The following is a 26,093-nucleotide window of genomic DNA, read 5'->3' as shown; positions in this document are numbered from 1 at the left end:
CCCCGAACTAGACAAACATCACTCCGAGGAACAGTGGGAGTCTGCCCTGCTCAGCTCTGACTTGGCGACGCAGCGAAAGCTGATATCCCACGCTAGAGCAACTGCGGTGGACATTGGGGTCCTGAAATAAAGACTCCACCCAAAATCTGTATTTTCGCCTCTCTATCCTACCTTTTTGGAATAAATGTTTTCTGCTACTACTACTACTACCTTTTTAAAGCACACAGGATTTCATTCAAAATGACCATCAGTGTTGGTTTTACAAAGTTAGTATATACATAATCTAAATTTAACATCCCAGTGCAGTACTACAGATGAAGTAGTGAACAAGAGCACTCTGCAATCCAATCATTTACTGTTGACAAGAAAGATTAACTGATCTGATCTGAGTGCATCACAGAACTAATAATATATATACGTATTTGCAGCAATGATACCAAGGATCAATTTCGACAACTTTAATGCCATACCTCTGAATTTCAGGAGTGCTATGTTCTTTCATGGCTTCATACTCCATCTTGGTGTAGAGTCTGTAGCAAACACCACTGAAACCAGGAAGAATCATATTTTAAGTAAAGAATAGATTAAGAACTGCTCTGCTACGTGTTCTTTTAGCCGAAGATACCAGTTATGTTTCACACCTATATATGTTAGCTATGGCATGCAACATCTGACTTGCCTATTTAGGCTAACTGGCAACTAACAGTACACATCAGGTCCAACTCCTTAAAAGGATAAGCAATAAAACTGTCCCTAACAACTGCCAACAAGACGAAACGAGCTAATTAAATGTGATAACCAAGAAAGCACAGGCTACGTTCGCTACTATGCAAATTCAAATCCATGACAAGCGTAACATGCAAGGTGTACAAGGCATAGCAAAGGAGTCTGCAGCACAACTTACCTGCACTCACGGCCTGCCCTACCAGCTCTCTGCCATGCTTGGGCCTTCGATATCTTCCTCACTTTGAGCACCTCAAGCCCTGTCCCAGGTTGGTACGTCCTTAGAAACAAAAACAAAACAGTATTATACAAAGTGTTCTGTATGGGCCAGAACAATGCCCCACTTCGCGCCTCATTCCAAAAGAGAAACATACAAGAACATTACGTGCTCCGGAAATGTTAATCAACTTAGTGTAAACGAAGCGCAAGAAAGACAGCACACAGAGGAGAAAATGACAGCACAAGCACTGTCATGCTGTCACAGGACAGCGCTGTATGTGCTGTCTCTTTTTCCCCGCATTATCTACAATAAGCTATGCATCAACTTGTCCCATAACATGCGTTCCCATGTTAATCCACTATCTGTGTCAGATAGAGAACACATATGAAGCAGTACACAGTACTGCAATACTGCTACTGGTGCAGTGTATACAGCGTATACAGTTTATAGCAATACTACTGCTATAAAGACATACCTGATGACAGCACTACTTGTGCAATAGTTTGTGGCAAAACGCAGAAAGACACAGACGTATTTAGAGAGCGCTGCTAGAGACCGTCACGGACCATTGAAGAACATTTTGGTTATTTATTGTGCACTGAAATCTAAGTTACCACTACGTAGGCGTCCTTACACATCCCCTGCAGGCATTCTTAGTTGGGTAAGTGTAGTAGCCTGAAGGGTTATTTTCCTGGTCCTTTGAACTCATTAATCCTGTGGCTGCCAGCCTTGATAAAGTTGGTGCCATATTATTGTGTTAAAGAGTATAGCTAAATTAGCATAATTGACGGAATGTGAAAGTGCGGTGGTAAAAGAAGGTTGTGGAGGTGACTGTTTCAGAAAACAAAAGCTTTACCTTTGTTTGACAACTCCGGTGTCAACCACATATTTGATCCCAGGGATGGTGATGGATGTCTCGGCAATGTTTGTTGAAAAAATTACTTTCCTCCAGCCCTGTTTTTAAATACACAAAGCCAAGGACTTGAGAACAGCCTAACTACACAGTTGGAAGTGTTCTTGAAAAAAGCAAGGAAAAATGAAGTTGAGAGACACCAGCAAAACCAAAGCGCAATTAACTACTAATGCTCAAGTCTTTTTCTTTTTTTCTCTAACTCGGCAAAGAAGCAAAGGGTAAGCCTAGCAGCCATGGTATACAAAAAAATGTTTCACAGCAACAACAAATGCGTATCTATGAGCTATTATTGAAAGTGATGGGGTTTTGCTGGCATGTACAGCAGGTACAGAATCTGATGCAGCAATTACAGTAGCCAAAGCACACAACGTATAACATGAAGCGCACATTCATTAGCAGTCAGCACATAAAGTGTTCTTTCCATGAAAAGATAAAAAAAAAACAAATAATCAAACCTTAGCAAGCCTTGTACAAACCTTTGCTGTCGGCTGAAACACTTTCAGCTGCAGACTTGAAGGGAGTGCCGAGTACAGAGGGAGGGCGAGGACATTTTGCTCCTCTTTGGAGCAAGGCCAGAAAAAAAGAATGGATCAATATAAGCAAGAGCTTCACTGCAAAAAGAAATGCATGCTGTCAACACGGCACACGATGGGATGAACGAAACAATGTGCAAAACATCAGCAACCTTTTAATTTTTTTTTTTGTAGTGGACTACAGAAATTTAAGCAACTCAACAGCAGCTGCAGATTGCATCACATGAACACAGAGTATTGACAAACAGCTGTTGCAGGGTGCCAAAGTTTGCCGAGCTGACCTTCATAAACACAAACAAACCCCAGTCAATTTTTATTTTTTAAAGCAAAGCTGACATTTTAATTCAGCAGTTAGAATATATTAGTTTTTTAACTATACTTTGGCTACTAGTACCCCTCAACACCTTTCAAACATACTCTGCGATTGGTAAAACTATTACTTCATAACACTGCCACAAAAAGACTATTACAGCTGGACTATGTAACCTTTCAAGGCTTGAGGATCCGCCTCCCAGAACACTCTGACATGCAGCAGTGTAATATCCAAAACATGTGACCTACAAATGACGAGTACCAACACAGGTGTGCTGCTGTATTACCTCGATCAAGCTGGAGCCTTGTTTCCCGAGCAGCTCGGACAGCTGACTCAATTTCTTCTTGGCCAGTGCAAAAGACAAGAATGTCCCTGCAAAGGAAAAAGTTACTTTTGCCTTGCACTTATTTTCATTCATCTTAATCTGCAGTACTCATAAGGTTCTGTTACGTAGTACTAAGCACTAGCTAACCACTCGCCGAGTCACCCCACACAGACGACGTTAAACAAGCAACAAATATAATTTTTAAGCTATTTCTCGACTGAACTAATGTGTCGAATTATATTTTTAAAAAAAATTCTACCAGCAACTAGGACCCCTTTCTCTTGGCGTGCAAATCGGCCAGACAGCCTCTGGCTCCACGGACAACCCTCCCTGATGATAGCGTAGTTGCACCAACAGCACCGCACCTTTATTAAACATCCCAAAGTGAGAAGCACTTCATCTCTCTATTCTAAATGTTGTATAAATATGAATTTATTTTCTGCTCATAGCAACTGGCTGGCTAGCAGCTGCACTGTGCACGGGGTGAAAGCTTTGTGCCTAGATTTAAATGTCGTCCTCGGCAGCACCACTTTATTTCTATTTGTTTTTCCTGAGCATCCAAGACGCCTGTTTTTAGTGCCGAAAACCTTCAATGGAGAATTCATCTCCAGAATACAGGACGGCTATGCACCAGTTTCAGAGGAACATGTAAATGATCCCCATCGCTTAAACTAGCCAGATAGAGAGAAAGTGGAAGAGGAAAGGCAGGGAGGCTAACCAGTTTACACTGCAGTACGGTGCTATGAGTAAATCACTGACCAACATTCTCGCTCCCAAGCACTGAGTGCCTAATGTAACGACATTCCAGCATTGTGCTATGCAGCACTGATACTTCTTTAAGACAAGGCAGCAGGCAAGAGGAGCCACTAACCCTGGGCCTTGATTCCTGTGTATCTGAAACACGGTGACCAAGGCAGAGAAGATGTAGTCCTCTTGAGGCTTCACAGCATACATCATCTGCAAAAGTGCAAAAACAGAGAGGTCATGGGAACTGTCAGGTATGGCAGTCGCTGACACTATCTCGGTAGCTAAATGGACCCTGACTATGTACCGAGGTGTTTTAGCGAAGCCCACCAATTTATAAAGGGACAGTCTACTGAATTTTATCAACAATATATTTTTTTTTTGTGTCAATCGAATGCTTCTTGTTGACATATAAGGCAACAGCAAAAATTCTGCCGCAGCGAAGTATTTCCAATTCCCCGTGAGAAAACCATATGAAGCAATGCAGTCAACAAAATTTTCGCAAGTAACCAGCCGATGTCTTTTTTGTGGGTCCATGCAAATATATGCCTTTTTTTTTTTGTTCCACCAAAAATGGCCACAAAAGTTAGTTATCACTTTGAATGGAGCCGCTGATATTCGCTGTGATATTGGAATTAATGTGCAGGCATGTACATATAAAGATGAAATTAGGCACATGACTGGTTGCGACAGTTTTGCCAATGGCTCAGACTCCGCATGTGTGACCCATGGCCATTGAACAAGGCAGCGTTTGGCTATTCACTTTTTTTCTCACTTCAATCTCGAAGGCCTGACGGAAATCAGTTCTACATTTATTTTAGTGTAAAGCTGCTATGTCTAAGCTAACAGATAACAACGTAAGACCTTCTACGATTAGCGGTGGCTAGTTTCAAAGTGATTTTGTTGCAGCTTCGGTGCGGAACACGTTTGGCCTAGTGACTCTGAGCAAACGGCGCGAAACAATCCGTTTTTTTCTCAATGGCAGACAGCATCTGCAAACCCTGACATCACATACATGATATAAATTTAGAAGAGTAACTCTATTCATCTCCGTGTACACGACTGCCGTGCCACCTAGGCGACATACAGTGGCAGTAATGAGCGTCGCATTCACCAAGAAGCATAAATTTTGTTAAAGTACAGTTCAGAGCCCTAAGGTTGTTTAAAAATGCTATCAATAAAATAGCACTGGTGATCACTATCACAAGTACCAGCAACGACCTTTGCCAGAGGCACTGCATAGGGGCCACCTATGCTTCCTGAGCGTCCAATACAAGAAATGGCGACAAGTTGCAAGAGAAAAAATTTAAGGTGTCTCAAGTTTCTTCCAACAAAAATAAATAAAAATAATGCTGTGTAGTACACAAAGTCTAATTCATAAAATGCAGTATATGTACTCGAGACGACGGGCCTGGATTACTCAAAGGACCACTGACTTTTAACACAGCACAGTGTAACGGCTCTGGCATGAATTTCTTTGCAATTCAATATATATTCCTGCCTAAACCTCAAGTTCTGCCTGCATTACTGTTACCATAGGGAAAAGATCTACAAGAACACACCAATATTTTTATACCTCTCTCCAGTAGTAGACTGTCCTTTAATAATAGACTCTTTGATATCATAGATAACTTTTGCGGCATAGTAATACCAGTGTTAGTGGACATCGTAACGAAGGTGAATATTGTTAGTTGGTTAATTAAATTCTAATACAGTCAAACCTGGATATAACGAAATTGAAAAAAGTTCGCAATTTTTCGTTATATCCAGGTTTTCGTTACATGCAGTTTTGGGTTAAGACTGGTAAGGATTATGCCAAAACGAAATAAAAATTCGACAGATATCAATTCAAGTGAACTCGCCATTCAAAGAATTTATTTAATAGAGAAAAACTGCGTAATTTTCGCTTGCTGTTTTTGCCCGATCGAAGCCACTACTCGGCGCTCCAAGGAAACTAAGGCATCCATGGCTGCTTCATCGTCCTGCGAGCCGACGAAATGGCGCAGAACGTCCACCGCGTCCATCAGTTCCCTCGCGGTGGGAACAGCACAAAACGCATCAGGCTCTGACGAACCGTCACCTTCAAGGCTATCTTTAACGGTTTCGACAAGTGCCGCATCAGTCATCTCTTCCGTAGCCACGGCGCCGTTGTCCACGAACAAAAAGTTGCACAGCTCGACACCGTCGGGCACCCCACCGTTCATGCGTAGTTCATCCCACGCTTCTGCGACCTCGGGTGGGCTTGAAGGTTCGTCTTCAGTGACTGTAGCTTGAATGGCCTTATTTACCTGAGCCTTGGCGAAGCAATTGGTGATCACTTGTGATCCGACCTCTTGCCACGACGCAGCAAGCATTTCGATTGCTTGGTAGATATCCACTTTTGTTGGCCATTCAAGGCGGATGTCCAGGAGCATCTTCTGTATCAATCGACGCCGGTAACAGCATTTAAAGCTGTTAATAACCCATTTGTCTAAGGGCTGTACCAGAGAAGTGCAGTTAGGTGGCAAATGCTGCAGCTCGACCTTAGAAAGCTGTAGGCCTTCCACATGGTGCGCGGAGCAGTTGTCAAGCAGCAAACAAATGCTGCGAACTTGTCGCTTGACATCTTGGTTGAGCTCCTTCAGCCAGTCGTAAAAAATTGCCCGCGACATCCAAGCTTTGGAGTTTGCCACATATTTTACTGGCATCCGCCCTGTTCCTTTAAAACATCCGGATCGGGCATTGCGGAAAATAACAAACAGGATTCGCTTGTCGCTGGCATCAGTGTTGGCGCAAAGCAAAACCGTCACGCGGAGTTTAATTTGCTTTCCACCGCGGCAGTCTTCTCCTTTCAGTGAGAACGTGCGGCTCGGTAACATTTAAAAAAACAGGGCCGTCTCATCAGCATTATAAATGTCGGCAGCTTCATAGTGGCTGAAAATGCCGGGAAGCTTCTTGGCCACCCACGAGGCAGCAGCATCGCTGTCTGCGGAGGCAGACTCGCCAGATACCACTTTTCCGACGACACCGTGCCGGCTTTTAAATCCTTGTAGCCAGCTGTTACTCGCTTTGAAGTCGTCGTGGCCCAGGATACAAGCAAAATCTATGGCTTTCTGCTGCAAAATCGCGCCACTTATGGGCACGTTTTGTGCTCGTCTGTCCAAAAACCATGCAAACACGGCGTTGTCCACATCAGCATACGTCGACGTCTTCAGTCTTTTCTTCTGGGCGCTTGTGCCCGACTCCATCGCACTGCGGATGCTTTGTTCTGCAGCAAGAATGGTTGACAGGGAGCTGGCTGGTATATTGAAGCGGGCAGCGACATCCTTCTTTTTTTCGCCGGCGGTAACCGCATTCAAAATCGAGAGCTTATCTTCAAGCAACAAAACTGCGTTTCCTCACAGCAGAACTCATCGTAACGAACCGACACCGTAAACACACACCAACACACACACGTCAACACGCTGACGAAGAAGGCTTACCATAACTGCGCCGCAACACCACGAAAAATTTGTCATAGTAGTGCCACCTAGTGTCAAGCTACAAAATGAAAGCTTAAAAGTTGCTACGCTTGCCACGGAGCGGCGATAGCGGCGCTCAACATCATCATCATCACTGAGGTCTGCTTGTTTGCTGCGATTGCAAGCGTTCTGCTCGCGGTCTACTTTACCTTTTAATATAAAAACTTACTTAAACAATATTCATTAAAGTTGCGCACTGCCCGGTCAAATTTCGGGCAAAACATTACAAGATACAGCTCGATGATCAGAGCCACGGATTCGTTACATCAAGGTCAACTGTCGCAACGAGTTCGTTACATGGAGGTCGCCTATACATGGGCTTCAATGGGGGATGTGCTGGGGAATTGAAAAATTTCGTAAAATCCAGGAATTCGTTACATAGAGGTTCGTTACATAGAGGTTCAACTGTACTATAGTATAGTTAACTTTTTGCAATGTTATATGGAGTTTAATATCCTGAACCTTCACATCAGCAATGAGAGACACCATAGTGGAGGGCTTCGAAGTTATCCACACTGGGGATCTTTAATATGCACTGACACTGTGCAGCACACATCCATTCTTGCATTTCGCCTCCATCTAAATGTGGCCGCTGCAGCACCAATACTCTCTTTAGCCACGTGATGGCCAAACTTTAGCAATCAAAATTTGTGTTTTAAAAATTCTAAATGTTGGTGCAGCTGTTACAGTCCAACCCACTTATAACAATATTACCATTGCTATAACCGATAATTGTTATAACCGGGTTGCACCGAAAAAAAAAGAAAAGATGACAAACTTTAGAGCATCTATTGACAGGAAAGACCTGGAGGGGTTTGTTTGTTCTAATGCCTGTAAAAGTGCGTTAATTAAAACTTCAGGGGACTGGAAGAATGTTCAAATTATCGAATGGTACTGAAAAACTAACAAGAACCGCCTGCATCATGGTATATTTGTTTGGTGAAAAACTGGATAGTGGTTGCTTGCTTCTGAGATGAGAGCGGCGCGACGATTAGTATTATGATTATTTTTTCATAAATGCTTTATATCATGCATACTGTCGGGAGCGTCGAAGCAGAACTGCTCAAAAGTGGTAAGGGCCTCCCTGACAATGTTCACGGCGCGACGCGCAAGCGTTGGAGCTCCATCGCTACTCCGTCACACCCCTCACAAATGGCAGCGTCGCGTGTGAGGAGGCTTCACTGTACAAACAGCGAACGGCACGTGACAAGCATGCAGTTTCGGCGCGCTGGAAGTGGCAGAGACAGAACCACATGGACAAATGCGACCGCGCCAATCAGTGCCTGAAACAGCACTCAGCCGGGCTCGGTTAGCTGGTTGCTATGGGCTTGCCTGAAGCTCAGAAAAGCGAAACCAAAACTATGCGGTCTGACTGATTTCTGATTCTGAGACGGGGCTGTACATTTATAGTCATGCCTGGCGTCATGCCAGGTGTATGGATGACTCTGCAGCATAGAATTTAGGTTTGAACAGGGCCAATTTGTCGATTGCTTGCCGAGCCAATCATACCTGGACGCAGCCTCCGTTTGAGAGCCCGTTCTAATTAACCGATGCAAGACCCATAATGTCCGAATTAGCGAGCGTACAACGCCATAGACTTATACAGGCGTTAGCCAGGACTGTGCTGGCAGTTCGAATTACACATATTTGCGAATTAAGGCTCCACCAAGGCTCCCTACCATGCTGCCTACTTTCATTTGTGCATGGGCCTTTTGCACAAAGGAAGGCATGCTTCGTTTCTGCTGCCTCCGTCGTCGGGACAAGCAAGCATCCTCTGCGCGCCCGTTGGTGGAGTCTCCGAGTGCGTGGTCACGGGTTCTTTCGCTATCGCCCAGTCGCTGCGCGAGCTCAGTCCGTCGGTCGGCTCCACACGCGCGCGCTTTTGTGTTGCAAGTGTGGTTTTGCTGGTGTGGTTGTAGCGTTTTCATGTTCTTGTTTCTTTTATGGTTAACACTCAATGACCAGATTTAAGTGTTATACCCGATAATGTGCTATGACAGCATTGCTATATGCAGTTTATTTTACCACAGAATACAAGGCAAAGCTGACGGTGCCTTGACTGACCATTGTTACATCCAATATATTGTTATAACTGGTATTGTTATAAGTTGGTTTGACTGTATTACTGGCAAGCAAAAATCTCCAATAAGAAGCAGATGCTTTAACTGTAATAGAAAAAAAGTTATTACTATTCAAATTTAATCCACCTGCTTCTTGATGTCCGCCAACAATGCTACTGCCCATAAAAGCCATCTTTATAGCCTCAGAAAGCCAATTTTTAAAGATTTGTGGTGGGCTTTGCTGAAACACTCAGTATGCATTTGTGTTAAGTGCTGAAAACTTGCTCTGTCTTTCCAACTCGGCAGCAATGCCTACACAATGAAACAATGGTAACATAAACACTAATGCACAAGAGTAACAGCAGCGACAAATAAAATGATTATAATAAGGAAGCATGAGGCGTTATTTTAAATTGATTAAGCAATTACGTATGTGGCTAAAGCATGAAAGCACCCAGAAAAGGTGAAACAAATGGCACAACACACCAGTGTAACAACAGAACAGTAGCAAGGTGCACAGACAAGAATGACATTTTAAAGCTTGGCAGTACAGTGGAGCAATGTACAGGTGGTGAAAATATTGTGAAGCACGCTTCAGCATTTGAAATTTTCTCACACGATTCGTAGAGAAGATGTGATTGTTTCTTGGGGTTCATACGCGAGCACGCCAGGCATGTGCTAACAAATGTATAAAGTACTTCCTAATTTTCGCTAGGCAAGGCATGACAAGAGTTAGATTGCCGAAATGTGCTCCTTAATATTATGTGGTAAGTAACAGTTGTGAGGCGTTTTGAGAAAACTGACTTTTCATAAAATAACATGACCTATTGGCTTCACTTTTGGTATGGTAGCCTCGGTGCAATTTCAGCAAGAAATGATGTAGCATTCACATTCGGCAAGACATTCGAAGAAAGCTCTTCAGCGTTTGCTACAGAAGGTGAGTACACATACAGTATATTGAACAATAAAAAAACGAGTTTTGTGCAGTGATCATCAAAATAATATGGTAAATTAGGATGAGTTAAGTAACAATATCCAGCACACTCTCCAAGCTCATGACATAGCGAAATTTCATTTTCCGTCCCTCAAGCATTTTTGAAAAGTCTGCCTGTCAAGAAACTATTACCAAACAAAGATTACATCACCATACATGACGTGTATTCAGATAACTGACTTTATCCATAAGACAAAAAGCTTTCTGCACCATGCATATGGCCCTCAGTAATGCCACCATTACAGTTATGAAGAAATAATTATCTGTCGTAATGGGTTCAGTGGCGCATAAGCAAGAAACAATGATCTCCAAAAAAACCATGTATACCTGCTCAATTTTCTTCCTTCCAAGCTTAACAATACACCTGCACCAGCCTGAACACATGCTATGAAACAAAAAAAGCCATTGTGAATTAAACTGATATCCACCAGACTATAATGGGCTCCCGGCAATTTGAACTTGCTTAAGTCAAACAGCCAGCTTACACAAAGTAATGCACTAGTTCAATCAACATCAACTGTATTAAACAGGCTTTGCATATTAGAGGCAATTCCCAGTCCTCTTAGAGTTCAAATTAATGAGAGTCAGTTGTAATCAGACACGGCACGCTTCCAGTTCTGTACCTAATGCAGTGAAAATTAGTGCTCCGGCTTACCTCAATAGGGTGCTGCCTTCCTTCAAGTGTGTACACAGGGGCATTGTCAAAGTATCGTGAAAAGTGGTCCACGTCCATGGTGGCTGACATCACAACAATCTGAAACGCAGGCAAGAAGTAAGGGCATTTACACAAGTGCGGAAAAGTTTTTGCTCCAAAGTCAACGACAGCACTTTCATAAAAGAAAAATACCATGAAACATGTTACCAAAATGGACCTAATGGCACAAACTACCAACATATGGAATCTCGTCAGCTCACCTGGTTACCTTCCATTAGGATTCAAGCATATTATATTAAATTCAAACAAATACTGCGTACAACCAGAAAAAAAAAAGGGGGGGGGGGGGAGCACATGTACAATTAGCACTCAGGAGAACAGCACAGCATGTTTATCCAAGCAAATTTTTTAAAACTGAAGGCAAAGCAGTGTCTCCAAATCACCTGGATGCAGCATCTTTCTGGACCTAATATACAAAATTTTTGATGCAAAATTGCACTGCCCATGGGATTTAAACACTTGCCACACTTTCTAAAAAGTTAATTCCATGATAAAGAACATAATGCAAGTAATTTTTCAATTTTAAATGTATCATACTGCATATCAAAAGTGCACGCTCTGAAGAACACACCCTTAGTAACCTCAGCATTCAGAAGTGAATCCACAGAAAAGTAATATACTGTGTAAACGCCCAGTGCACATTGGATACGGCTACAAATCAGTTCAATTGGCACCGAGCAGCATGTTCACAAATAGAGATAGTAAAATTTGGCAGCACCCTCACTGAGAATGAAACATGAAGCAATGTTGAAGTTCCACTTTGTCATTCTCTTTAAAAAGAAAACAACGGTATGCCTGATTCCTGAGGAACTAATCTCTTAGCACGTTCTCTGTGTCCATATTTTATGCAAATTGTAAAATGCATTCTCTTTCTTACTTATAAATAAAGCCCTTTCTTTCCAGGTTCTGTATTTACGATTTTTTTTTTAAGTAGCTCTGGCCTCCCATTACAAATGCACAACAGTCTTGGAGGAAGTTGTAAATATAGTGTGGCACTTGAGCCACTGATGCCGATGAGATATTAGGCCTGTTGCCAACAAGTAAAAAGAGTAACTACAGCTGCTTGCACTAACAAAGTACACCTCCAGAATGGCAGCTTTTCAAGTACTAAAAGTTAGGCTTGATCTCATTTTCACCGAGCATGCATTAGGCTTAAGAATGGGTGAAAAATTAGGTTTGACCCAAAAATGAAGGGCTCTATTTACGTACATTATTCCTGCACTTCCTTTATCTCCTCATCATGCATCATTATGCAATCGTTAAGAGCAGCAGTGTGCAAAATGACTACTGCTTCTTTATTCTTATTTTACAACCTGACACATACTAGCTGCCACAACCAATGCTTCATCAGCTGGCATGTGTCTAATTCTGCACGAGTATCTGTTCTGATGAAAACGAACAAAACAAAAATGGAACAGTGCGAGCTGGACACGTTTCATGACTACAAACCTACACATATCAAACGTATATTCGGTAAACATGCATCTGAACAGTGCATAGTGAAAAGCAAGAGATACAGGATGAAAGAGGGCACGACAGCACTACATTCTGAAGAGCCAAGAGAGAAGTAAGCAGCTGTGCATGCAAGCTACATACTGCAATATAAGAAGGCAGGGAACGATGACACACACAAATGAAAGCTTTGTACTGCCACCCATGAGAGCTTCATTTGTGCTGCAGTTAGGCTCACGCTAGATGATTTAAAGAGATTTAAATGAAATAAAAAGAGGTATTAGGCTTCAGGATAACTTGTGACTAGGCACAAGTTAATGCAGTAAATAGCAGATATTTTTTCCTCTATTTTTATGTGTTGCCAGCCAGTGAGAGCACTATACAGAAAAAGAAATGAAAAAATGCTGCTGATACGGTACCTTCAGTGGATTTGTGGCCATGCGTTGCCGCTCCTTCTGTGCCGACTTTACCACACCAAAAAGAATGTCAGTGTTCACGGTCCTCTCGTGAGCTTCATCTAGCACCACGACTGAGTACCTACAAGAATCAAAAAGCAAAACAAACAAAACAATTGCAGAATTTTCATAACAGGTACCACTCAAACAAAATCTCTTCTACTATGCTGCAACAGCCACTTTCCTGCCCACAATGATCACACAGAAAAATCTGCACTAATTAAGCCATGACACAGCTTACCTTCGAAGCAGTGGGTCCAGCAAGGCCTCTCGTAGCAGCATGCCATCGGTCACATACTGCAACACAGGATCCGCGTCTAAGCTCAAAATGATATTTCAGAACTGATGCACCACAAATAACAGAGTGCATTATATTTGGAATTTGTGCATGACAAAAAAATCATCTTGGGAGGAAGGGAAAGAATGGTATGCGATTAGAGCAAACTAAGGACATGAAGGGCACCTTGATTCTGGTGGCAGCACTTGTCGTGTCATCAAAGCGAACCGAGTAACCAACCTGCAAATGAGCAATTATGGTCATTGAGAGAAAAGATACCAATGCTGTTGTGCCACACAGAGTTACGCACCAGGCCACCAAGTTCGACGCCCATTTCCATGGCAACTCTGTCAGCAACAGTGATTGCAGCTACTCTTCTTGGCTAAGAAAAAAGAAAGGAATATATCAAAAGAATGAATCACACATTTAAGGAAAGCACAAGAAACTGCCCAGTAAGAGGCCCAACAAATTCACTCTTTCCCGACAAATGCCTCAAATACTCTTCCAGAAAAAGCAGATATACTTACAACTTGAGCAGGGAAACATTATCCATTGCAGCTTCAATACAAACATATTAATCCCTCTCATTTTTGTCGTCACCCTAGCTTCAAATCAATTCTTTCAGGCAAATTCGAAATGTAACCAGCAAGAAGTTGTGCACAATGTTCAGCTACGTGTGAATGTGTGAAAACATGGAATCATAAAGACAATGGGAGAAAACCTTTTAACTATGCCAGTGCCAAAACAGTAAGTTTAGTTCAGACTATAGGCTGCCTGCACATAATGTCACGAGTGCCATAATGAAGCACAGAACATAGCTTCCACTGTGCAGGTCGGAGCAGTAACTTTGTGAGAAAAACTCACTGGTTTTCACAGTGCTTCTGGTCTCAAATATGGCAGCTACTATGACGTCAGTGCAAGCTGTGCAATTTTTCCACAAATAAAAGAAATCAATGGCGGACAAGTTGTTGCGGGGGAAGAGGAGAGAGAAACCTGTTTTAGTGTCAAATATGCATCCCGTTTCCAGTGATTTCTTTTCATTTATTTTTTCCACATACAACATGGCCCAGCAGTCTATTCTGTTCAGAGAACTCCGAAATACTTAAGCTTTGTAAAAAGAGATTTTCAGATTTCGAGTAACTTATCTAACAGCATCAACACGTGGCCAGAAAATTCCTCGACAAAACTGCAGTATTCGAAAACCACATCAGAAACTTACTTGTGTTATGCCGATGGCCCCTCGTTTCGTGAAGCCAGTGGCATGAAGATACTGCAGCAAAAGGGCACATAAAAATTAGCTTCCCATGCTATGCTGTCTTGCATGCAAAGTAGCACCCAACTAAATGGGGCAATCATCAAAGCATACATTCTGCAGTGCAGTGAATACTGTGAAAAGCAAATACCTGTGGGAGTTGAGTAGTCTTTCCACAGGCAGTCTCCCCTATAAGGATGACACAGTCTCTCTGTCGTATGACCCGCACCAGCTCTTTTCTAACCGGGAAGATGGGTAACGCCTTGCGCTGCTTGTGAAGGTGCACCTTGATTCGATGCCTTTCGGAGTCTTCATCACCTGCTGGCTCATTGCTGCTGTTCAAAGCACTGTTTGCACTCACTGCCGCTTTGTCCGCACAGCGTCCAGTCGCCACAGCTGGCGGGATCTTCGAGTCCGTTTCGGCAGTGTTGTCAGTGAGAAGGTTATGGTTTCTGACACTGGGTGATGCACTGGTGGTGGGAAGGTCTGCGGCACTGTCAGCACTAAGCCTTGGTTTTTTGCCAACACTATTGCACAGGTCTGCACTGTCTGGTCCATGTGTGACCTCCAGTGATTTCCGCTTGCGATTTCGTCGCTTCTTCTTCTTTTCCGGCGTCTGACTGATAGTCATTTCTGGACGTTGTGCAGTGGTCACTGCTGGCACAAGTCCCTTGGTCTCGGCAGTGACGAGGATGTTCTTCGGGCGTCTCTTTTTCTTGGCGCTACCACGTGCTTTCCCAGCCTGGTGGCAGCTGTCAGACATCATATTCTGCGCCTTGCATCGTACGGTTGGGAGGCGGCATTCTCTGTGAACAGAAAGGAAACATTCAAGCGTCATAAGTCGCGATACGATATTTTAAACATCAGTTTCGCGTTCTCATTACATAAACAGTTAGATGAAAGTGATCTTGGTCGAAGCTTGCACCGAGAGCCAATAATATAATATGAGCTAACTCAGCGTATTTTCATCCCTGTAATTTTTCTCTTCGCTACCTGACGACATACGCAGTCCTATCAAAGAGGGTCAAACAAGCTTAAAACAACTGATACCTGTTTGCCTTGCACGGGGCTGCCTGTTTACCTTAACTTCCGTCCTTATTACTGCTCATTTTTTACAAGAAGGCTTAGGGGCCACCGCGATGGCTCAGTGGTTACGGCGCTCGGCTGCTGACCCTAAGACGTGGGCTCGATCCCGGCCGCGGCGGTCGAATTTCGATGGAGACGAAATTCTACATCGAAATTCTAGAGGCCCGTATACTGTGCGCTGTCAGTGCACGCTAAAGAACCCCAGATGGTCGAAATTTCCGGAGCCCTTCACTACGCGTCGTCCCTCATAGCCCGAGTCGCTTTGGGACGTTAAACACCGCTAAACCAAATCAAACAAGAAGGCATAGGGCTTCTATCGGATCCGTGTCACATGCTCACGGAATAAAAGCGTCGGGTGCGGAAATTCAATACTTGCTTCAAATCGCGGCATGCAGCGGGCATGGAAATTCAAACGTGCTGGGCTAGCATCGCGCTGCATCAGAGGGAGACACGTGGAAAACGGTATATTAGAGAGCAGTTTAGGCTGCATTTCTTGCTAGCCGGCCAAAAGAAAGCGGAAACAGCCGCGTAAATGAACACACAAATAGCAAGCTACCTTGCTGCCCTTTATTCTTGCGTGAGTCACCCGCGATTTTGGAAACGGCAGTTCACAGATGGGCGACTACAGCCGTAACCACGGCGAACATTTCTCGAAGGGCTGCGGCCTGTGTGCCAGTATGTGTGCGCGCTATCGGCAACATCACAGGTCACAGGAAGTGAAATTCAAAAAGGAAACTGCTTACGCTTTTTCCTAGCGACGGCAACGATCGACATATTCCAACAGCGCCTGAACGTCGTCCCGTTTTCGCTCTTCCCATGGGGGCCGACATGTTTTATGTCACGTGTCAAAAAATAAAATGACGCTGCTGTGCATAGGGCCGCTGGTGTCGCCGCGAGCGGTTGCGGCTTTTCCTAGCGCAGCCTTCGCCCGCTAGGCCGCGCCGCTGGGCTACGCGTACGCGGTTACATGTTGATAGGTCCGCATGTGTGCTTCGTCGACGTCGTCTTCAGCCGGCGCCTTTTCTCCACATATAAGCGACGACGGGCGTGAGAACATGCTCAGTCTGCTACAGCAGTACTGGCCGGAACAACTTTGTCAAGCGCAGGGCGCAAGAACCAGGTGATGTCTGTGACTTCCTGGCAGAGGACACCAAATGGGTTCGTACCGTGTTTCGTTCCAAAGCACCACAACAGAACCTCGTTCATTGATTAGCACACAACGGACATGACTCTTAGGTCAGTCGGCTTATTTCCGCGTTTCTTTCTCAGGATCCGTCGCGCGATGTCCTCCGGGAACGACACGGCCGGTATCATTGTGATTGGTGACGAAATACTGCGTGGCGACATACGCGACACGAACGTGTATCACATCTGCTCGCGCCTGCGTGCCGTGGGCATCCGTGTGGAACGGGTGTCCATCATCCCCGATGTGGTGCCCGTAATTGCAGAGGAAGTTCGCAAGTTCTCGGCGTCTTACAGCTACGTGTTCACTTCGGGCGGCGTGGGTCCCACCCACGACGACGTCACTTACGAGAGCGTCGCCAGAGCGTTCGACGAAGACGTCTTCGTGCACCCAGAGGTGCTTGCTTCTTTCCAGACATTGTACGGTCCCAGGTCAGGAGCAGACCTAGCGATCAGCAAATTTGCGACCGTTCCGCGCTCTTCCAAAATTCTCTTCGGCGACATACAACGGCCTGGCAGGGTGGTACGTTTGCCCTTAGTCTGCGCCAAGAACGTGTACATGCTTCCCGGCGTGCCGTTGGCGCTCGAGGCCCTGTTCCCGCTTTTCCTCAAGGATTGCGAAGATAAAGGCCATAAGATTATGTATCTTACGGAGCTGTTTGTGAAGTCGGATGAGCTGAGCATAACAGCTACTCTGAACAAGGCCGTTGAGAAGTTCAAGAACAAGGTAAAGTTTGGGTCCTACCCATCCCTGGACAACAACTACTACCGTGTTCGCCTTGTCCTCGAAGGGGAGAACGAAGAAGACGTGGCCGACGCCAAACGGTTCCTCCTGGACAACCTGCCAGTGGACTCAGTTACTCAGTTTGATCGGAACCCTTTGACAAATGCCTGGCAGAAACTGGGTGCATTGGCAGAGAGGAAGCCCCACGTTGCAGCCGCCATCAAGATCGTCGAGGATGCCATCGATAAGTACGCAGTGGAGGGACTATGCCTGGGTTTCAGTGGTGGCAAAGATTGCACCATCATCCTCCACATGCTGTATGCTGTGCTTCAGAAACGGTTGAAGCCTGGCGAGGAAACGCTGCCACAGATTCAATGCCTCTTCATGCACAGCGAAAACATGTGGCCTGACACCGTTTCCTTCATCCGCAACAGCGCCAAGCTCTACAACTGTAACCTGACCACTCTCTCTGAAGGCAGCTACAAGGTTGCCGTGCAGCAGTATCTTGCATCAAAGCCTAATGTCAAGGCTTTCCTGTTGGGCAACCGTTCCACAGACCCTGGTGGCGAAAAGCTAAAGCACTTCACTCCTACAGATGAGGGCTGGCCTCCGGTGATGCGTGTCTTTCCTGTGCTGGACTGGTCGTACAGGGATGTCTGGGACTTCATTCGTGACCTTAGCATTCCTTATTGCTCGCTTTACGATCAGGGCTACTCATCCATCGGTGAAAATGAGGCCCCTAATGAAGTGTTGATGTATCTTGATGACCGGGGTGCTAAGCGTTTCAAGCCAGCATACATGCTAGAGGACGCCAAGCTAGAGCGTTGTGGCAGGAAGTGATATAGTAAAGGTCCGTTACTTACACCTAGAGCTGTATTAATGAAATTGACTTTTGGTCATCCTTTAAGTCGGATGATAGCATTAATTGAGTGTGCCTTATGATGCTCCTTTCAGTTTTTATATCAACATATTTACAGCATGCATAGCTTATTAAAGCTCTAGGGAATTTAAAACTCGCATATGTTGAAAATCAGCTTGTTTATTAAACTTCTTTTAATCCTTGACCTTTCGTCATTGTTTTAAAATTCGGTAGTTTGAAACTATAGTCGTGCAATGCAACTTAATACACCTTCCACACTTTTCATCCTGTAACCTTGTAAAAAATACTGTTGTGTGTAATCCTACAACCTCATATGCTGCCTAGATATCAGCGTGACCACCTGCATCAAGGTGATCCATAAAAAATTTCCTTCATGGTAATATTAGGTGGGGCTCACTCTGATATGAGAGAGAGAGAAACCCTTTAATGAAAAACAGAATTTAGCCGGTGTTTTAAAAATCACTGGCAAGCTACTCTGCATGGGGAAAGGAATTTGGGACATGAAGACTGAAGGAGAGTAGTGTGGAAAAGGTGAGATAAAAGAAAAAAGGGATAACATGAAATGCGGCCATTAATAGCGTACTAAGATGCATCGGTGAGTAAACATATGAAATGATGAGGTGCATAGTCTGAAAAATGGGCTAACAAAGTGCGGGAAGAATGCCTGAGAGTAACATGCAAGGGGAAATTAGACCTTGTCAAGATGTCCAATGCCATTTAAATATGCAAATAAAAACTTCATTGCATGTCTTTGTTGTCTAAGGCAGGTTAAGGGACCTAAAACACTGTCCATTTTTAGAGGCACTGGGGAGAGCTTCTCCTTGCAATGTTCATGGCACACACGCTCGTCAGCATATGCAGGGCACTCAAGCCGGGTATGCTGCACAGTTTCAATCGAGCCGTAGTTGTCACAAAGTGGACTGTTCATATGACCGAATTGGTATCGCATGCCGTTTGTAAATGCAGCGTTCAGGCGAAGTCGATGAAGTGTTACCAGATGGCGAGGAATTCTGGGTGGGAGTCTTGATCTGAGATGTGGTTCATTGTGCATAATCCAACACTTTCATAGACAAGCACATAATGGTTGTCAGTATAGAAAAAAAAAAAAAAATCTCTGGCCACCTCGTGGCCCTGTTGCTTTTTCACTACACATGTGGTAATCGCACATAGCATGTGTGCTTATTCATAGAAAGTACAGGCACTATGATGGCTATACACAATGATATTGGCCAGTCAGTAGCTGTACAGGGGCTCCAATATGAAAGGAAGCAAACTTAGACATTCAAATTACGACTACTCCATAATTGTTTGTCACAAGTAGACTTTTCCTACTTTCTAACTAGTTTTCCTCTTGGTCTGTAATATCCCAAAAGTCATTTTAAATGTTATGAGAGAAATAAACCAACCGGATCTTGCAGTGTAGTCAGTGAATCCAAGAAGAATGGTTGGCTGTTGACAGGAGCAATGCAACATTCTTAGTCTGAAGTCTCTATCTCGTGTTTTTCATACATTGTGGCTGGGTCTACGTGACAATTTGTTGTTGCTCATTGTTTACAAGCCTCTACTTACTTTTGGCACCGTGATTGTGGACAAACTTTTTCTCTGGCTTCATTACCACCTTTTCATTATTTCAGTTGACACAGCTCTGAATGCCATGCACAACTTCGCACAGCTTCTCTTGTTTTGGTTTTTTATTGAGGAGGCCTTATTCCTTTCACACTTCTCTGAGTACTAAGATAAAAACGCAGTTCCTGTGTCGCCTTCCTTGAAAGAAGGAGCAGGCTAAATGATGCTCATTGCAGGCATCTAGAGGTGTGAGCACATAACATTCTATATCCCTCTAAGGTTCTGCACAGTGGGATAAAGTTGGCATGCGAAACATGGACGTAAAATATACTGAAATTATTGACTATCGATAGCTATGCAGTAACTGCGAGAACATCCTTATCACTGTGTCTTGTTGCACATAGTTTGGTTTCAGAAAATGTCACACATGCTGTGTAGTAGGCTGCCTGTCGCAGTGCCTTGCGAGAGTGGAAACAGAGCTCACTTCTTTTAAGTCGAGGATACTTCCAGTCTGAACCAGAGCCGTTGGTGGCACAGCTATAAGAACAACTTCAGTTGGTTCAGCTTGTCTCGTTGGTGCGCAAGTTCTGGTTGTTGGCAGCCACTGTGGCCTCTATAGTGTTGGAAGGTTTTCTGTGTGCCAGATATAAACACGAACGAGTACAGTACTAAGGGCAAGTCCAGACATTCATGCATTGAAGACATGGAACTCCAGTCTTTTGATATGCACTGTGGTTCAGTACTGCGGTTCTGAACAACGAAAGTTAATGGCTGCCCAGGGATTAAATGGCTCATACTTCGTGTGAGGGGAATAAATAGGACACAATAAACAAAAGTATGGACGTGAGTATAGCCTAGTGGCCATTATAAAAACCGAGGAGTGGAGTGAATTTTTAAAAGCAGAAACGACAAAATTTAAACTTTTCAGCAAGGGAGCTGTGTTAGTGAAAGCAAGGGAGCTATGTTAGTGAAAGCTGCAGTTGTTTTCCAGTTGTCTAGAGGTACAGTACTCACGGATTGAAATAGGACATTCGGAGCGCGTGGCCGTCGCTTCATGGAGCGCCGCCCGTAGACGCTCATGGAACCAAGGTGGTGCATTGTGGTATGGCGTGAGAGGGAGAACATCTACAAAGCAGAATTGTTCCTTCCAGTAGCCAATCAGCCGGCCTGTGGTTTACCACATGCCTGCGTGGCACTGCAAGGCTAGCGCTCCGAATGTCCTATTTCAATCCGTGAGTACTGTACATACCCACACTGGGAGTTTGGCCATTTATCAGGAGGTGTAAGAAAGCTGATATGCAAGACATGACTTTAGTAAGTCTTGTTTTTTAGTAAGAAAAAAAATGGAAAGGGCAATAATTCAATGAAGTCCCGGCATTGTTTCTTTTTCGCCTGGTTAGCAATGTGGCTAACCTGTGTATAAAAGAATATTTGTTTTCGTGCAGTCTTTCCTAGCATTGATGTCTAAGCTATGGGTGCAGTTTTCTTTGGGGTTGGGGGGCTGAAGAGTGACTGCTGTTGCTATAGCAAATGTGGATATGAAGTCTTTCGTCCCGTTATGACTCAGCAGCATTACGGAGTTTTATTTTTTTGCTTTGTGGTCCGTGTCTTTGAAAAGTATGTGTGCAGTGTACCTGAGTCTCCACCTGCATTGTCAGTAATTTTGCATTGCACCAGAACTGTGCTTGTGAGGTACATGCAATAAGTGAGTTAAAAACTGCAGTCTTCCTATACGGATACAAACGTGAAGTGCCACCAAACTGCTGAAAGCTGCAATGACAGAGCTGGGTAAGCATGCAACAATCTCGGCTAATCACTTGTTTATGTTGTTGTCCTCAAGAGGATAATGGCGCATTCCCGGCTTTAGGTTTTTCTTTTTTTTTTCTTCTCGCGTGTGGAAGCTAGCCATAGAGAGCATGCTTTTTTTTTTTTTTTCAAAGCAATCTGCAAGTAATGAAGCCTCTGCAGGTGAAAGCGACTGAGATGAACGCAGAAATGGGCTAGGAAGTTATTGTTTAGGGCCTCTTAAGTACAGCCAGCTCTAGTGGACTGGCCATGTTAAAAGAGGGCAGACATAGAGTAAAAAAACTCAGGAGAGAGAACGATGGCACGCGGCCAGCCTTTGCAAATCAAGTACCCTATTCTATGGGGGTCTCCCCACTGAACCCTGGCCAATCCCCCGTCGCGGGCATGTGCCATGTGACGAAGGCAACAGCAACAACAAGTGCTCATGAAGCCCCTGGTTTTTCGCTCTCCGAGTCAGTCCCTAATGTTGCTAATGGCTTGGTGTCGGTATATTTTAGTATTTTAGTGCGCGCTTCTGCGCGGCCTATGGCGAGGGCGTCTACAGCAAGGAGGTTGGTTTACAGCGGTCTACGCTGCAGTAACGGTGATAGGCATCACCGCGCGCTATCACATGGTGTGATCACGTCGGGGACCGACTCTCCTTTTTACTTTTCTTGACTAGGCCTCAAGGTTACCGCCGGACGCGCCTTTCGGAGTTTTTTTTTTTTCTCTCCGTGAAAAAAAAAATGAAAATTGGTTTTTGAGGAAAGGAAATAGCGCGGTAACTGTCTCGCATCTCGGTTGACACCCGAACCGCGCCATAAGGTAAGGGAGGAATTGTGGGAGTGAAAGAAGAAAGAAAGAGGTGCAGTAGTGGAGGGCTCCGGAATAATTTCGACCACTTCGGGATCTTTAACGTGCACTGCCATCGCACAGCACACGGGCACGTTTCGCCTCCCTCGAAACGCGTCCGCCCTGGCCGGGTCCTCCATGACCACAGGTAAAACATTTGTGCTTGTTTTCTTCTTTGTAAGGTTGCGTAATGCATTACTATACATGGTTCACCACCTGATACTTGCGTACTGCTGCTAAACAATTTGAATTTTTTCTCGCCTGTTTCGATTTCGCCAGCTGAGCGATGGATTTGACGTCAAAGGTCAATATATTGGTCTCGTGAGTAATGAAAAAAAAAACTGCGATATAATCGCTGCTTCATCGTCTGAGTTCACTACTATGCTAAAGTCAGCCTGACCTTCCTCAAGAGAGGATCGTAAGAAACAAATTAAGAAGCAACGATTACATTGCAGTTATATCCATGCCTCGCGTCACCTGTACTGATGTATCACGTCATAGCCCTCATTCAGCTGTTGAAACTGAAACAGCTGACAGAAGAAATTCAGTTAAGATTATTTAGCCGTCGTAGGCGAATACTGCGTGGGGATCCATAGGGTGTTCCGTGTTTATCTGTCTTGGTTGTAAAATATTCTCCTGCGCAAACTACTTGCCTGTTTGGGCTCAAGCACAGACCATATGTGGTAGCTCATGCTAATCTGTGTTTTTCAATAAATGATTTAAACCTCAGAACTTGCCTGAATTGTCTGGAATCGGCGAAAAACTGCAGTCGTCTGCGCGGAGAATTTTCGTCTAGGCGAGCAAGCAGCAGATTTGTCAGGCTGCGCCATCTGGGGTACTGCGAGACCTACCGCAACTCCGAGCAGGAATACGGGTTGCCTCACAGTTCGTCAGCGGGCGCAGCCTCTCAAATCGGCTATCCCGCTCACCTTGATGAAAATTCTGTGCGCAGACGACTCCAGTTTTTCATCGATTCCGGGCAGTCCAGGCAAGTTCGGATATTAAATTATTTACCGGAAAACATAGACTATCATAAACTACCCTGTATATTAGCAACACCTTGCGCGTCACTGCAATTTACAGCGCTGCAGATTGGCACTTCGCCACGTTCCATGTACTGTCAGCGTCAAATGGAATGTGAACGGGATACATGTAACACGAAAACATTAAAACAAAAATAATAGCTGCTGAAGAGGAATTGCAGGCTGGATCCATGAACATTTTCACGTGGCAACCTTCTTGACGCAGAAGGGGTTAATCATTCGACGCTGGCATTACCCAGTGAAAACACTAACATCCAGGATTGTCCCTGCGAAATAGTTAAAGGACATGCGGATTTCCGCAGGAAGTGTGGAAAAACTCCCGCGGACATCCCTCACATATTTTTTTGGCTGTACCTTCGGTATCCAAGGAAGATCCGTGCCCTGATGATTTTCATAGGTCTCAACAAGGATATATTTGTTTTCGGCCAAATAACGATAAATTTGCTTGCGGTTTTTTGTGGTCTCAAGAGAAAAAACTTTCTAGGCTTGCAATAGTTTACATTTTCAGATATTTAGGCGTGAAGAGAAATTACTGCAGCTGATTGCATTGGTGTAGTTCCTTGGCCCGGTGCTCACATTTTAAAGGACAAAATCTGCATAGCATCACACGCTGTCACGGCAAACATGCATGTACAGACAACAGAAACACTACAAACCAGAGCAGATCGAATTATATTCATGTGCCTATACTATACTTCAAATCTAACACCCTCCATTTTGAGCCAGTAGCTCTTGCATGCTAAGAAAATTATTTCATTGAATTATGAACCTGTGATGACACAAACGAGAAATGAAAATGAGAGGACCATGTTAGATATCTTCTGTTAGAAAAAAACAAGTCCACTAGGCCAACTTTTTCACGAACATTGTGCAAACGTAATGAGACGTGAGTCAAGTAAATTTATGTCCGCAGTATCACCCGAACGGGATATCCACTGGATAACGTGTCAGGACATCTCTTCAGAAAGAATGCATATTTAGTCATATTTAGTTGAACGGGATGTCTGCCGGATAACGTGTCAGGACATCTAAAAGAAGGACTTGCCAGGGACAGCCCTCAAGTACTCAAAGATGTTGGGGTATTTGGCTATGATTTGGAGTTCCCTCTGAACCGGTGCTGTCGCTATAGGTACGTACCGTCTTTGCCCAAAGTAACCGGGCAGCCGTGTCGGCGGCCGGAGCGGGCTAGCAGCCGAGCGGCGGCGTTGCGGTCTTCGGCGCTGGCCACTGCTCCCCTGCTACGAGTGTAAATTGGCTGAAGTAAGCCTTCGCCCTCGCTCTCCTTCCTTGGATGATAAGTATAAGCGCCCAGCAAGCAACATACCTCCCGATGTGCGCCCAAAAAGGATGAAATGTCCCAGTACAACATTTATCAAACACTTCCAGGCCGTAGAGGCAGGAGCAAATTTAGTGGCCGCAATCTTGGCTATGACGCCACACCGAAATAATAATAATAATTGTTTTTTTGGGGGAAAGGAAATGGCGCAGTATCTGTCTCATATATCGTTGGACGCCTGAACCGCGCCGTAAGGGAAGGGATAAAGGAGGGAGTGAAAGAAGAAAGGAAGTAGAGGTGCCGTAGTGGAGGGCCCCGGAATAATTTCGACCACCTGGGGATCTTTAACGTGCACTGACATCGCACAGCACACGGGCGCCTTAGCGTTTTTCCTCCATAAAAACGCAGCCGCCGCGGTCGGGTTCGAACCCGGGAACTCCGGATCAGTAGTCGAGCGCCCTAACCACTGAGCCACCGCGGCGGGTCCACACCGAAAGGCGCCATATTGGATTTGGGAAACCGAAAATATGCCGCCATTTCGTCCTTTGACGTCATAATTACGTAGTTCCACTTCTATTCGACATACTGGACCGTAACGTCATCACTCGAAGCCGAACTTGACCGCCATCTTCGATTTAAGAATCCGAAACTGTGCCGCCATCTCGGATTATGACGTTACAGTCACGTGGCGGCGTAAGTCGGCCGCATTATTGTACTAATTAACCTCATCAATTATCATTAGTGGCCGACATCTTGGAGTTATAAGTGACGTCACCAATTGTATATATCAGTGACGTGACCAATCAATCAGCAATTGGGTTGCTATTGATTTCCTATAGCGGCCGAAATCTTAGGCTCATCGATGATATCATCAATTGGCGGCCATCTTGAATATACCAGTGATGTCACCAATCAATCACCATTTCGACATACCAGTGACGCCAGTAATCAATCACCAGTTTGGTTACTATGGGGCCGCCATTTTGAATTCTTCGGACAAAATTTCACGCCCAAGGGAGGTGGTAGCAGACCCCAGGAAATCGAGAAACGTGATGGATAAGAGCTAACGCTCTTAAAATTGACTCCACGCTCTGTTTTCTCTCTCCATCGCACCACAAGCTGCGAGGAGAGAAGGTTTTACTCTTGCACTCGCCGTTTTGAGAGATCAAACAGTTTCGCTCGAACAGCCGAAGGAAGCAGTTAACTCCGCATCTCTCTCGGCG

General features: G+C 44.6%; 2 protein-coding genes across 4 annotated transcripts in view; one reads left to right on the top strand and one right to left on the bottom strand.

Moving 5' to 3' along the window:
* ath (ATP-dependent RNA helicase DHX33) overlaps positions 1 to 23,307 on the bottom strand; it is a 42,402-nt gene extending 19,095 nt beyond the window's left edge. For 2 of the 3 annotated variants that reach the window (XM_077658319.1, XM_077658321.1), the window contains exons 1-14: positions 16,306 to 16,432; positions 14,628 to 15,282; positions 14,444 to 14,494; positions 13,535 to 13,606; positions 13,411 to 13,464; positions 13,189 to 13,244; positions 12,912 to 13,029; positions 10,981 to 11,079; positions 3,899 to 3,984; positions 2,989 to 3,074; positions 2,333 to 2,415; positions 1,800 to 1,897; positions 905 to 1,003; positions 471 to 545 (exon numbers count right to left, since the gene is read on the bottom strand). In XM_077658319.1, coding sequence (XP_077514445.1) covers positions 471 to 545; positions 905 to 1,003; positions 1,800 to 1,897; positions 2,333 to 2,415; positions 2,989 to 3,074; positions 3,899 to 3,984; positions 10,981 to 11,079; positions 12,912 to 13,029; positions 13,189 to 13,244; positions 13,411 to 13,464; positions 13,535 to 13,606; positions 14,444 to 14,494; positions 14,628 to 15,242 — 1,592 coding nt within the window. In that variant the 5' untranslated portion in view covers positions 15,243 to 15,282; positions 16,306 to 16,432. Of the gene's footprint in view, positions 1 to 470; positions 546 to 904; positions 1,004 to 1,799; positions 1,898 to 2,332; positions 2,416 to 2,988; positions 3,075 to 3,898; positions 3,985 to 10,980; positions 11,080 to 12,911; positions 13,030 to 13,188; positions 13,245 to 13,410; positions 13,465 to 13,534; positions 13,607 to 14,443; positions 14,495 to 14,627; positions 15,283 to 16,305; positions 16,433 to 23,288 lie in introns of those variants that run through there. The other variant, XM_077658320.1, reaches the window with a different exon arrangement.
* LOC144125171 (FAD synthase-like) lies at positions 16,531 to 18,530 on the top strand. The gene is made up of 2 exons (XM_077658323.1): positions 16,531 to 16,720; positions 16,832 to 18,530. The coding sequence occupies exons 1-2, from the start codon at positions 16,686 to 16,688 to the stop codon at positions 18,306 to 18,308; spliced, it is 1,512 nt and encodes a 503-aa protein (XP_077514449.1). The 5' UTR covers positions 16,531 to 16,685; the 3' UTR covers positions 18,309 to 18,530.
* Positions 23,308 to 26,093: the final 2,786 nt, after the last annotated feature.

Source organism: Amblyomma americanum, chromosome 3 (assembly GCF_052857255.1).
Source record: "Amblyomma americanum isolate KBUSLIRL-KWMA chromosome 3, ASM5285725v1, whole genome shotgun sequence".
Lineage (NCBI taxonomy): Eukaryota > Metazoa > Arthropoda > Arachnida > Ixodida > Ixodidae > Amblyomma > Amblyomma americanum.
Note: the sequence above shows the minus strand (reverse complement) of the source record. Positions and strands in the feature narration are given on the sequence as shown.

What these genes read in the sequence shown, in the direction of transcription:
- LOC144125171 (XM_077658323.1), top strand. Translation starts at nt 16,686, where the DNA reads ATGTCTGTGACTTCCTGGCAGAGGACACCAAATGG. An exon ending in TGGCAGAGGACACCAAATGG is followed by an intron (nt 16,721 to 16,831) that starts GTTCGTACCGTG and finishes TTTCTTTCTCAG; the next exon opens with GATCCGTCGCGCGATGTCCT.